The sequence below is a fragment of the Sinocyclocheilus anshuiensis genome, unplaced genomic scaffold (genome assembly GCF_001515605.1).
Source record: "Sinocyclocheilus anshuiensis isolate Anshui unplaced genomic scaffold, SAMN03320099.WGS_v1.1 scaffold4, whole genome shotgun sequence".
In the NCBI taxonomy this organism is placed as follows: Eukaryota; Metazoa; Chordata; class Actinopteri; order Cypriniformes; family Cyprinidae; genus Sinocyclocheilus; species Sinocyclocheilus anshuiensis.
The window spans coordinates 1,327,612-1,340,352 of NW_015554075.1; the positions used below are offsets into that span (position 1 = coordinate 1,327,612).

Sequence of the window (12,741 nt, forward strand, 5' to 3'; positions counted from 1 at the left end):
CCGGTGTCCTGCAGAGTTTAGCTCCAACCCTAATTAAACACACCTGAACCAGCTAATCAAGCTCTTACTAGGCATAGAAACTTCCAGTCAGGTGTGTTGAGGCAAGTTGGAGCTAAACTCTGCAGGACACCGGCCCTCCAGGACCGAGTTTGGACAGCCCTGATTTAACCTGTTGAATCATTGTTTGTTGGTTGTCTGAGAAGTGACATACTGTACTCGGTCAGCTGTCGGCGTCGGTGTAAATTGACCTCAAGGTTTCAACACACATTCTGTTTTGGTTTCAGATCTGCAGAAGGATCTCCTGAACTTGATAAGCAAATTAGATGATAAAATGGCTTCAAAACCAAGTGAGTGGAGAGTTATGGTCCTTGTTTGGAACTAAGGCTCATGTTATTTGCAGTTATGTTCACACCCATACCTATAGATATTTTGGTAACACTTTAGTATAGGGACTAATTCTCACTATTAACCAGTTGCTTATTATCATGCCTATCATTGGCTGTTTGTGAGTATTTAGAAAGCACATATTCTGCATGACCATATTCTACGTCCCTAATCCTACCCAATACCTAAACTTAACAACTACTTTACTAACTATTAATACGTAGGAAATTAGGAGTTTATTGAGGCAAAAGTATGGTTTGTTAATAGCGAGAATTGGACCTTAAAATAAAGTGTGACCGATAGTTAAAAAAATGTACTTTATGAATATTACACAAGCTCAAATCATCAGTTCGTCTATGTACCAAATTCATAATTTGTTCAGATATGTTTGGCAGAACAATCAATATTACTATTATTTTTGTTTGTCTCAGTGCTGAAAATCATTGCTCTCCAGTCTGATGTTACCTGGATAAGAGAAATGCTGAAAACTGTGACTACACAGGCTGAGATCCAGAAAGCTGGTTGGCATTGATACTTTTCAATACTTTAAAAGAGGTATAAATAATGGTGCAACATTTCTTAATATTGCTATATTTACATTGACTTCTGACAGAGCTTCAAAAGGCACTGGATGACGTAAAACGTTTGCTGAATGAAAAAAACAAAGAGCTGGCTGCTGCGACCGGTGATGTCAGTCAGATACGTGAGTGAAACCTTTAGTTTTCAGAGCTCAAACAATAACTGAAATGGCAATCTTAGCTGTCATGAAAATGCTTGATTTACAGAGAAAGATATTGCTGCACTGAAGAAAGAAGTTTTGACATTGCAAATCCAAAAAGACACAACTGAAAGGAATGCGATGCAGAAGATTAAAGGTATAGCACATTCATTCAGCAGCATTGATTTTCATGGTCATTTTGTCTTTGATTAAAACTAATGAATTGAATTGAATTGTTTTCTCTTTCACAGATCTTCAAGATAAACTAAAACAGAGTGACGAGGCATTGGATGATGCCAATAAATCACTAAAAGAGAAGAATGCCACACTATCACAACAAAGTTAGTCACTGAAGAGATTCACCAAATCAGAAAGTGATGTCTGGTTGCTATAAATGATCAGGATTGGAAGACTTGTCTGCCAATGTTCAGTCAGATCATTGCTATATAACATTTTAATCTGATGTCCCCTTAGTTACAAAGATCAACAATCTCTTAGACGAAGTGAGAACCTTGAAACAACAAGTGCAAGAAAAAGGATCCCAAGTAAATGCTAGAATAGCTGGTGAGTTTCATTCAATCCATCCATCCATCAGTTACAATCTCTTGCAATCGTTTAACAGCAAAGCACATCAACATTGGAGCTCTCCATTCATTCAAGAACACAATTTGCTGCTGTTCTTTTTAGGTCTTAAAAGGAGCCTAACGATGAAGGAGGAGGAAAATGCCAAAATTCGTGCTGAGAATGAAAGTAAAACAACATATTACTGCAGTCTTCAGTAATATAGGACATTTAAATCATCGTCTAAAGAAGATTTCCTTATCTTGCCTATTCTGTCTCTCTCTCTAGAGCTGAGAAAAGATTGTGTGGACACTGCTGAATGCCCTGAACTCCAGAAAAAATATAACGGTACCTTATCTTTCTATCTTTTGTAAACTGGATTTGGACAGTTGTGTAAACAGGATACTTGGTGGCTGTGTTACAGAAATGCAGGCTGAATATAACAATACCATTTCTAAGCTGAACAATGACATTCTTAAGAAGGGTGAGTGAAGATTCATAATTTAAACTGGTTTATAATTAAATTGATGACAAAGTTAATCACAAAATATTATAAATAATGCCATGAAAACACAATAAAACAAAAACAAAAAAAACATCATCGTGTTAAACCCAAAGTCGATATCTTACACTCTTTTATACTGTCACATCATTCTCTCTGTCCAATGTTGTTGTTGTTTTCAGCTTATATCATTAAAAGTCTAATGGATGAAGTTCAGTACCTGGATGAGCAAACCGCACAAGGATTCCCAGGTAATGAAGGTGTGTGTCCATTGATTCTGATATCGCATAAACTGCAGTATTTTTAGACATATACATTAAAAGCAGATTCAACCAGTGCAAATACATTCATGTTTTTAAAAAGAAGTCTCTTATGCTCACCAAAAATACAATAAAAAACACTTATTGTGAGATATTATTACAATTTAAGATAACTGACTTCTATTTAAATATATTTTGACAATGACATTTATTTTTGTGCTGGCAAAGCTGAATTTTCATTCGCCTGTGTAACATGATCCTTCAGAAATCATTCTAATATGCCAATTTGGTGCTCAAGAAACCATTATCATTGTCATTATTATTATTATCAATGCTCAAAACAGTTGTGCTGCTTAATATTTTTTGTGGGAACCACAAGACATTTGATGAACAAAACGTTTTTTTGAACTTTATTTATTTACACTAAAACTCTCGACTGTCACTTTTGACCAATTTCATGCATCCTTGCTGAATAAATGTAAAAATGTAGCAAAGAAAAAAACTTACTGACCCCAAACATTTGAATGGTAGTGTACATTCATTCATTTTACATCACATGTGGAATGGGTAAAACTTTCAATAGTTTGATGTGCTTTTCAATATATGGTTATCTGCTTCTTAGAACTGAAGCTAGAACTTGAAGAAAAGAAAAGAGAATTGAAGGAGGCAAAGCAGAAATTGCATGCTGAGGGATCCATATCAGCCAAAAGTGAGTCCAACCCCAATTGACCAATTTTGGGATGTCTTCATCTGAAGAGAGACTATTGCACACTTACACAATGCTTTGTTACAGCTCTGGATGTACTTGAGTTGTTAACTAATATAGGGAAGCTTCAAGAAAATCCAACTGAAGACAATTCAGAAAAGATCCGCAGTAAGTTTAAACAAATCCATTTATGTACTCTAATTTTTAATTTCTTCCTTTAAAAAAACATTTAATCCATTGTCTTACAATTAGTGATGTTCTTCTCTTCATTTAGAACTGGAAGCTCAATTAAATGGTTTGCTGGCTGAGTTGCAAAACTCTGGAGAGAAAGGGCTTGGACTGGGTGAGTTCAACTAGTAGAGCATGCATGGTGCTAGCAACGCCAAGGTCATGGGTTTGATTCTCAGGGAACACATGAACTGATGAAATGTATACCATTGTTAAATTGTCTGCCAAATGTGTTCACATAAATGTTTTACTTATATATTTATACAGCCTTGAAAATAATGTCTATAAAGGAATCAATGTCTAAACTAAAACAAGCACAAGCACAAATACAAGAGAAATATGCAAAGGAAATCAATGGTAAGTTAATCTTCAATGCATCAATATCAGAAGATTGGTGATTATTCGTTTGAGTAATAGTGGAAACAAAGACTACTAAACAGATATTCTTGTTGTTGTCAGGATTAAAGAATCAAATAGAGAACAAAGAAAAAGAGATTTTGCTGTTGCAGGCTAACTGTGAACTGTCAGATAAGCTGAGTAAGTAAAAGTGAAAAAAGGCACTAAAGAATATTTTTTGGAAGTGATTTTACCCATCCTTTACAGGGATAGTTCGATTTTGTCATTATTTACTCACCCTCAAGGTGTTCCAAACCTATGAGTTTCTTTCTTTTGTTGAACATAAAGGTAGGAATTTTTAAGAATGTGGGTAACCAAACATTTGCTGGTCTCCACTGACTTCCATAGTATGGGGAGCAAAAACTGTTTAGTTACCCACATTCTTCAAAATATTTTCTTTTGTATTCAGCAGAAGAAAGAAATGCATACAGGTTTGGAACAGCTCGAGAAAATATTAATTTCACCAATAATTTCACCAAATGTGCATATTTCCTACCAGATATGTAGGCCTACTCTGCATTTTAACTCAATGTGTTGTTACTAAGACATGCTCCTTCTTTTTTCATGAACAGAGGACAGGATACAAAACCTAGAAAAGGAGCTAGAGGAAAGCAAACAAAATGTTAAAAAACTGCAACAAGAATCAAACGATAAGATTGCATGTAAGTTTCAGCGAAAATGCATACTGTTGTGATACCATCACAATTGACGCAGCACTATGTAACTTTTTCTGTGTTAAAAATTTGCAAAATCTATATAATGAGCGAGTACATCATGAATTCATCTTCCAAACCGCGTTTTTGTCTTATTCCGAATCACTACGGTACACTTATAATAAGTACTTATAATTGGACTATTGTAGCCTGGTCGGGTCGTCACCGCTGCGGAATAACACATACCTGCGTGAATCGCCATAGACATAAACTTAGAGAAGTAGCTCCGGTTGGAATGTTCTTCCGCGGGATGTGTGCAGTTCTGTTTATTAACCGCTAGAGCGCCAAAAGTTACATAGTGCTGATTTAACTTTTATTTCTTTATAATGATGCATTTTAAACATGTACATAGCTTTCTGTTATCAAATATTATCATGTCATTTTTCCCTCAGCACTACAGAAACAACTGAAATCAAAGGACCAGCAGCTTGCTAACACTGAAGATCAGCTGCAAAAGACAAATGCTGAAAATGCTGCTTTGAGTAAGAAAAGCTAGTTATGAATAAAGACAACAACATTGCAGAATTAATCAACCCCACATTTATGTTTGATTCCATATTGTCACTTTTGCATGGTTAGGCATTCCAAGAATTTCAGTTTTCTGTCTTTTGTTTCAGTCAAACAGCTGAACAATCTGAATGATGACTTGAAGAAACTCAAAGAGGAGAAAAATAAGGCACTGCAGAATGCAAAAGAAGAAATTGACGGTATGACCACATTGTCAAAACACCAAAGACGTGTGCTTGAATAATTATCAAGTTCACTTTTCCAGTACTATACAATTTTTTTAAGATTGCTGGAGTGATTAGATGGGTTGGGAAAAGCAATGATCAGCATGTGAGAAACAAACTGCGAAAAGTGCCATGCTGACATACTTCTATCTTTAACCTCAAATTTGACCCATTATACCAAGGTAGAATCAATTTGACCATTTCTTTCTTTCTTTTTTTACTAACTGCATTTTTGTGATCAGGTTTAAAAGAGAAATTGCAAAAACAGGAAAGAGCACTTACTGAAAAGGATTGGTACCTGAGGGAGAAAAATGAAGTCATTTCTGCATTGAAAAAGCAACAGGACAATATGAAGGGCGAGCTTGAAAAAGTAAAGAACAAAAACAAAGGTCAGTGAAAAGGTCATCCTCTGCTTAAAAACAGAGGAGTATTTGGTTCAAAAATGGGAAAATTCAGAGTATTGTCAATCAGATTTGCTACAGATAAAATGTAATGATGCTACAAATTACACAATTGATGCATGTTACTCAAACTTTTTTCGTCCAGAGCTAGAGACAGAGCTTAAAGCAAAGGACCAGCAACTTGCTAAAACTGAAGCCAAACTAAAGGAAATAAATGCTGAAAATCAAGACTTGGGTAAGAATAAAATCACTGAATAATGAAAGACTGAATTGCTGATTGAAAATCCAATATAAATTGTGTAAAAATGAATTAGCCCAAGCATTCTTTTCTTTTCTTTTTTTTACATATTATATAATCGCATATGCATACAGTAATTTGATTATTTCTTGCCCTTTGTTTTAGTTCACAAGCAGAAGAAACTTGAAAAGGAACTACAAAAAATTACAGGGGAGAAAAATGAATTACAGGAAGAAATCTCTGGTATGACAATACAGTCAAAATACCACAGAAGCAAAAACATGATAAAGTTTACGTGTCCAGTATTTTTTACATGCTTTTACATTGCTCAATCAGCAGATGTAAATGTGCTCTGCAGCTTTATATTTTATAATGTGATCTATTATATTGTATTCAAAACTCAAATTGTTCATTTGAACATTTTCTAAGCCTAATAATAAGTTTTTTCATCCCTTTTATCAGATCTAGAAAAGACATTGGAAGCAAAAAAACAAGAACTTGCTAAGAAGGACCAGAAACTCCAGGAGAAGGACAAAGAAGTTGCTACACTGCAAAAGGAAAATGCAGATACAAAGGCCGAGCTTAAAGAAGAGAGAAAAAAAATAAACGGTGAGTGGGGTGCAATAATCTTTCAGTATAGTGAACAATGCAAATTAAATTTGGCCTGGGACCAAATATCTTTTGCATGTATCTGTGACAGGTAATCTGACAGGTTTTAATATTTTCACAATATTTATAGGTGTGATCAATGAGAACGAGAAACTTAGACAAAACCTGGATGAGACTAAAAAGAAAGTAGAGGAACTTAAGGGTGAGATATTTCTTTTATCCAAGCCAGAAGTATTACTAGCTTTATTTTCACAATTAACAATGTATGGTTTTATTTATTTTATAACTCTTTATCCAGAAATTATAAGTGAAAAAAAAGAACCTCCTAAGAGTGGTAAGTTTGTGATCTCAGTCTGGTTATAATATACAGCTAAATGCAATCAAACTAAAAAAAATGTCTGTGTGCCCACCTCAGAATGGCCGAGGTTTGATGCAAACACTGCCCACCGCAGACTCATCTTGTCACAGGATGAGAAAGAAGCACGTACCTCTTTATTCCCTCAGCCTGTACCTGACAGTCTTGAGCGCTACGACACAGCTATTGCAGTTCTGGGAAAAAACGGATTTGATTCTGGAAAGCATTACTGGGAAATAGGGGTGATTGGAAGAAATTGTTATGTTGTGGGTGCAGCCAGGGCATCCGCTCAGAGAAAAGGTATTTTGAGATATGGCCCTTCAGCTGGCTATTGGGTTATTCAGAAGAATAGAGGTTCAAAACTTTTTGCCAATGCTGACAGGCTTGTCCATCTACAAGCTGAGGAACCGTCTGTAATTGGGGTCCAGTTGGATTTTAAAAATAATAAGGTAACTTTTTATAATGCAGAAAAAAAGCTTGAAATCTTTAGCTTCACTGGCAATGAGCTGCAGGGGGAAATCCATCCATTTGTTGAAACCTGCAGTGATACTAATTTAAATGAGCCTCCCTTGATCTTAAAGAAAACTCAATCCACAGACTGGCTCAAGCAGTGATCTCCATGTATTAGTCCATGTACTCGATGTCTGTTTTTGTATCCAAAGAAAATGCTTTCTGCTTTGATATCTTGGCTTATTGCTACTCTCAACTGCATGCTTGAATGGCATCTTTCATTTTAATAAATCATCTATATTTCAGAAACATAAAAATGTATCTAATATGTTGGTGTCTTTTTTAACATTTAAATGGATGATTCATGCAGAAATGCAAAATCTGTCAGCATTTACTCACCCTCATATTGACCTACTTTCTTACTTGGAACATTAAAGGAGATACTTTGCAAAATGTCTCAGTGTTTTTTGTTCATACAGTGGTATGGACAAGTCAATGGTAGCCAGAACTGTTTGCTTGTCAACATTCTTCGAAATATCTTCTTTTATGCAGAAGAAACAAACGCATACAGGACTGGAATGACATGAGGGTCAGTAAACAATGACAACATTTTTATTTTTGGGTGAACTATCCCTTTAAAATCAAGAGAGAATTTCTGTGAAGCTTGTAACAGCAAATCCATGTACAGAAAACATAAATAGTGAAAAAAAAAAAAATATTTTAGAAAAACCTTTAGGGGGAAAAAATAAGATTTTTTTATGTATCTAAACAAGACATTTTGAGGGAAAACTACACTCATATGCGCACCAAGCATAGCTTTTCACAACCCTTTAACAGCAGAATAGTCCATAGGTGACTTGAGTTCGGTTTCATTTTGAAGAGTGAAAAAACAAAAAGCATTGTATGAAGAGCCTCAATCTTTGCCTGCTGTTCCAGAAACCCGGCTATAGAAGTACGCAACAAAGGCTGGATCCTTCTCCTCTAAGCTGTTCAAAAAGGCATTTCTCTCCTCTTCACTCCATGAATCAAACCACTGAGTCCACAGTCTTAACTGGCATTCAAAAATGTTGGGTGGGCGATCATTCACCTGAAACGCAGAGACAAAGAAGGTACCAACATTATCATACAGATCAGCCTGCTTAGCATTAATTGATTATGTCAGATAGATAGTTACAAACATACATAAACAGCTGATAAAAGCTGATCACAATTATCCACAAGTATCAACATGATTTAAGTCCATCAATTAGCATCTTGTGATGTTAAAAGCATGTTTGTAATAAATTCACTATTAAGATGTTTTTAACTTCAACCTGTTGCTTACAGCTAAAATATGAGTCCTCTATCCGTAATACTGCTTTCTCAAATGAAAAGTTGTCTCATCTGAATCAGGAGAGAAATATGCACAAATCAAGTGCACAACAAAACAAGTGAAAATAGTCCAAACAGCTCTAAACAAATATGTTTGTGTATTTTAATGTGAGAGGACAACAGGGGATGGAATTTTACACTGGATGTGTTGTTATGGATTATGGACTAGTATGTTGTCTGAAAGTGATGGTTTAAAGTTAAAACGCCGTAATAATGAATTTGTTTCTTATAAATATGCAGCTTTTCAATTCACAAGATGTTAACTGATGGACTAGAGTTGTGTGAATTACTAGGTTGTGGATTATTCTGATATTTTTATCAGTTGTCTGAACTCGCATTCACTGAAGAGGATTCATTGGTGATCAAGTGATTTAATGCTAAATTTTTCCAAGTCTGTTCTGATGAAGGAACAAACTTATCTACATCTGGATGGTGTGAGGTTGAGTAAATTGTAAGCAAATTTTCATTTTTCGGTTTACTATTCCTTTACATACAAGGATCACACAACAAAGAAAATTAATCACATAAAACACCTGCAGTGTGTTGAGTTGGTCTAATAAACTGGACACCTTTCCAGGCACAGCCTTTGAAATCAGATCTTCCAGAAAGCGTTGCTTCTGGACAGCGTTCCATCCTAAAAACCAACTTAGTACACATCGTTGCTCCTGAAGCGTCACGAAGGACAGCGGCACAGAGTCTTCTATGGAGCCCATGTTGAGGGATGTGCAGGACAGTGCTTCCAGACGTTGGGGAACGATGCCTCCTGAAGCAGGTGGAAAGTCTGTGATGGAAACTGGAAGAAGTGTTGACCAGCCTTGTCCATCAGACATCCCTAACTGTGTAATGGTGTGCTTGGAGACCTGTGTATGGGACAGATCTTCCACTGTAGGGGGCATCATGGATCCATCTGGCTGGCCCGAGCCTTGTAAAGCCTGCTGGAACCAAGTCATTTCTAATAAAGACAGAAAAAGGATTTCAGAAGGATTATCACTGATGGTACTAAACAAAACTATAGCGTTAAAAGAAAGTGGTTGCCTTAATGTTGTTGAGCATTTTTATAACTTACACAAACTGAAACACTGAATAAACCAAGTTCATGCATTTTAACATAACGTTACATCGTAACCTCAAATGCTTCATAAACATGTTAGTTTTGTCGTGCATCGTAACCTGTAGGCTACACTTATGTTTACTTCCTTGTTACGACATATGCATGCTAACGTCAGAATGCTAGCTGATCACAACAAACGAGTAACCACCTTTTTAACTATTACTTGAATCAAAATGTAATTCTAAATCAAATGTTACCCTTTTCTTAGTTGGAATTGTCACCTCTCGTCGAAAACAGCATGTTTTTACTTTTAACGTCGGTAACCAGATGGAAAATAATCTCGACTGAGCCGAAAAGTTCAAACGGAGCCTCTCGCTGTGTTCAATAAACCGCTTGCATCGGCTCTGACACAGGGGGGCTCTGCATATTAGCGATGTCCTATTCGTGAACGAATCTTTCTTTTTGATCGGATCTTTTCACATTGTTCACAAACCCGATCTAAACAACTTGCTCACGAATCTTCTTCTTCTTCGGTTTTATGGCGGGTAGCACCAATGTTAAGGTGCATTATCACCACCTACTGTAGTGGAGTGTGAACCAGAGTTTACCCTTTCATAATAAGAGGACAACAAAAATAAAAAGAAAGGACAAAATACAAAATTAATAAAACATTCTTTACCTCAATAAGATTTTCCCCTCTAAATTCTCTTAATCAGCTCTATTCTCTTAAGATACAAAAATAAACTTTCTAGTCCATAAGTAAATATATTTTTAAGCTTTAGGTTATCCACTCTCATCTTTCTAAGTTCATTCTTCATTGTTTCTCGTTCATTAGTATACTTTTGACAAACACAAATAACATGTTCTACTGATTCCTCCATTCCACAGTGCTCACATAATCCTGTTGGATGTTTATTTATTATTTTTAAGGTTTTATTCAGCATAGTATGCCCAACCCTTAATCTTGTTAGAATATTTTCCTCTTTGGTGCTTCTTTTAGTTATTCTCACGACTCCTACTTCTCGCTGTATTTCATAAAGTTGACGTCCTGTATTTCCTGTATCCCATTTATGTTGCCACTCCTTAGTGGTATATGCTTTAATTACTGCTTTTGCTTCATATTTACTAAGTGAGATATTCATGATATCCTCGTTTTCCAATGCCCGTTTTGCTAATCTATCAACCTTTTCATTACCCTTTATCCCCCTATGAGCTGGTATCCACATAAATATTATCATGATGTTCATATTCTTAAATCTATACAGATTTTCATATATCTCATTTACTATATCCTGTCTACTATGAGATGTGAATGATTGCAATGACTTTAATTCCAAACATGAATCTGTACAAAGTATAACCTTTTTGATTTGAGTCTCCCCTATCCACTGTAGTGCTGTTGCTATTGCCATCATCTCTACTGTGTATACTGATAATATGTTCTCCTATTAACAACAATGTTTAAGGATGGAATACTGAATGCAAAACCTGTTCTCCCTGTATTAGGATCTTTAGATCCATCAGTATATACTGGAGCAAATACTTGATATACAGTTTGTAGTCTATCTTCAACAACAGCTACAATGTTTTCAGGTTCTTTCATTAACTCCAGTATATAAAAATCTATGAGTACTGCAGGAAACATCCAAGGTGGCGTTATTGATAACGGTACTGCAGGAATGTATCTTTTATGACTTAAAATAATTTCTCTAGCTTCTTTGTCACTATTCCATGCAAAACACTTCTGTTTAGACCTTTCCTTTTCCCACCATTTTCTTTATTCTTCTTCTGGTGTTTTTTTGGCGGTTTTAGCAAACCAACTTAAAGGTGCATTACCGCCACCTACTGATCTGGAGTGTGGAGTGAACAGATTTGGTAGAGAGAAGGATATATATATATATATATATATATAAACGCTATTTCAATTTATATTCTTTCCATATTTCCTGTCTTTTTTAGGTAATTGAACACTTCTTCTTTAATTCTTGATTGCATTTGTCTATTCCCTAGTAATATCTTGAGTGATAGTTTTGGGACGTCGCGGAGGGTTCGGGGCGATGCGGTTGTGTTTACAAGTCTCTGGATGGATGGGAACTGGGAGGTTTTTTGTAAAGTTGTCGGCGGGCTCGCGCTTTGTTAGTGCATAAGGTGTTAGGGGGTTCTTTCTCTTTTATACGCATCACATTCTAGAAGAATGTGCTTTACTGTTTCTGGATTTGCTCACGAATCTGACTGAATGATTCATTAATGAAATGAACTGGATTAGTAAAGCCAGCGAGACTCAGCGAGAGTCGTCTCTTTTGAACATGTCCGATTCATATAAAGGATGTTACTGAAGGACGTTACTTTAGTAGCAGAAATGTTATAAATAAAACATAGTTTTCAGCAAAGATTGTAACTGAATTGACTTTAAACTGATTTTTAAAACTAATTCACTAAAACGAAAGGTTCGAAACAACTAATTGCCTAAAATAAATCGTCCTTTGCCTTGTCGTACGCAAAATCTCAAAAATCTGTATTTATTCTTTTTAATTATAAAAAATATTCATAGTGGCAATTGTGGTTTTACCTACGACGTGGGACCATCATAAACGTGGATTCATGCATTCAGAATTTCAGACAGTGATACTGGAGAACCAAATTCAGTATATATTATTGATTATGCATATTATGTACTGGCAAGCTGATGCAGATGAACCCGGAATATGAACGAAGTTCGTTAATACTTAACGAGGTTAATCACAAAAACAATTAGAGAAAAATTGAAATATGTATCTAATTGAGTGTGCCTATTACGTACAAAACTATATCCAGAATATAAAAGCACGAGATTAATAACTGTTTATTAATTAGAAAATGCTTAACGCTTCAGCTTGCATTGCATCCACAGCATAAACAGCTTGAATACTGGACTAGCTTTAATAATTGCATCTTTGTTAGCCTTTGCAATGGTTTTATGCTGAAACAGAAAATTACATTAAGCAATTCTATCATGTCCAATGTGGTTTAAGCCCATGAATACATTCTTCTTCTTCATGTCCCATAAATACATGTTAACTGCCTGTTA

General features: G+C 35.6%; 2 protein-coding genes across 2 annotated transcripts in view; one reads left to right on the top strand and one right to left on the bottom strand.

Moving 5' to 3' along the window:
* The window catches only part of LOC107668976 (myosin-11), a 13,335-nt gene extending 5,475 nt beyond the window's left edge, over nt 1-7,860 (top strand). Inside the window, exons 21-45 of the mRNA XM_016461057.1 lie at nt 285-347; nt 816-905; nt 998-1,087; nt 1,170-1,259; nt 1,354-1,443; nt 1,577-1,666; nt 1,790-1,852; nt 1,952-2,011; nt 2,088-2,147; nt 2,348-2,425; nt 3,048-3,134; nt 3,219-3,299; nt 3,406-3,474; nt 3,627-3,716; nt 3,819-3,896; nt 4,328-4,417; nt 4,861-4,950; nt 5,086-5,175; nt 5,442-5,588; nt 5,746-5,835; nt 6,004-6,081; nt 6,301-6,447; nt 6,578-6,649; nt 6,746-6,781; nt 6,863-7,860. Coding sequence (XP_016316543.1) covers nt 285-347; nt 816-905; nt 998-1,087; nt 1,170-1,259; nt 1,354-1,443; nt 1,577-1,666; nt 1,790-1,852; nt 1,952-2,011; nt 2,088-2,147; nt 2,348-2,425; nt 3,048-3,134; nt 3,219-3,299; nt 3,406-3,474; nt 3,627-3,716; nt 3,819-3,896; nt 4,328-4,417; nt 4,861-4,950; nt 5,086-5,175; nt 5,442-5,588; nt 5,746-5,835; nt 6,004-6,081; nt 6,301-6,447; nt 6,578-6,649; nt 6,746-6,781; nt 6,863-7,416 — 2,573 coding nt within the window. The 3' untranslated portion in view covers nt 7,417-7,860. The remainder of the gene's footprint in view (nt 1-284; nt 348-815; nt 906-997; nt 1,088-1,169; nt 1,260-1,353; nt 1,444-1,576; nt 1,667-1,789; nt 1,853-1,951; nt 2,012-2,087; nt 2,148-2,347; nt 2,426-3,047; nt 3,135-3,218; nt 3,300-3,405; nt 3,475-3,626; nt 3,717-3,818; nt 3,897-4,327; nt 4,418-4,860; nt 4,951-5,085; nt 5,176-5,441; nt 5,589-5,745; nt 5,836-6,003; nt 6,082-6,300; nt 6,448-6,577; nt 6,650-6,745; nt 6,782-6,862) is intronic.
* A 131-nt stretch (nt 7,861-7,991) lies between these two features.
* LOC107668977 (uncharacterized protein C14orf119-like) lies at nt 7,992-10,193 on the bottom strand. Its single transcript, XM_016461058.1, has 3 exons — nt 9,932-10,193; nt 9,157-9,575; nt 7,992-8,339 (listed from the first exon to the last, which is right to left on the bottom strand). Exons 2-3 carry the CDS (start codon nt 9,571-9,573, stop codon nt 8,166-8,168), a joined length of 591 nt encoding a protein of 196 aa, XP_016316544.1. The 5' UTR covers nt 9,574-9,575; nt 9,932-10,193; the 3' UTR covers nt 7,992-8,165.
* Nucleotides 10,194-12,741: the final 2,548 nt, after the last annotated feature.

Bases quoted from the DNA above. Each gene is read 5' to 3' on its own strand.
- LOC107668977 (XM_016461058.1), bottom strand. From the start codon at position 9,573: ATGACTTGGTTCCAGCAGGCTTTACAAGGCTCGGGCCAGCCAGATGGA. The intron at 8,340-9,156 runs GTGTTTTATGTG...TCTGCGTTTCAG, and splicing joins ACCAACTCAACACACTGCAG to GTGAATGATCGCCCACCCAA.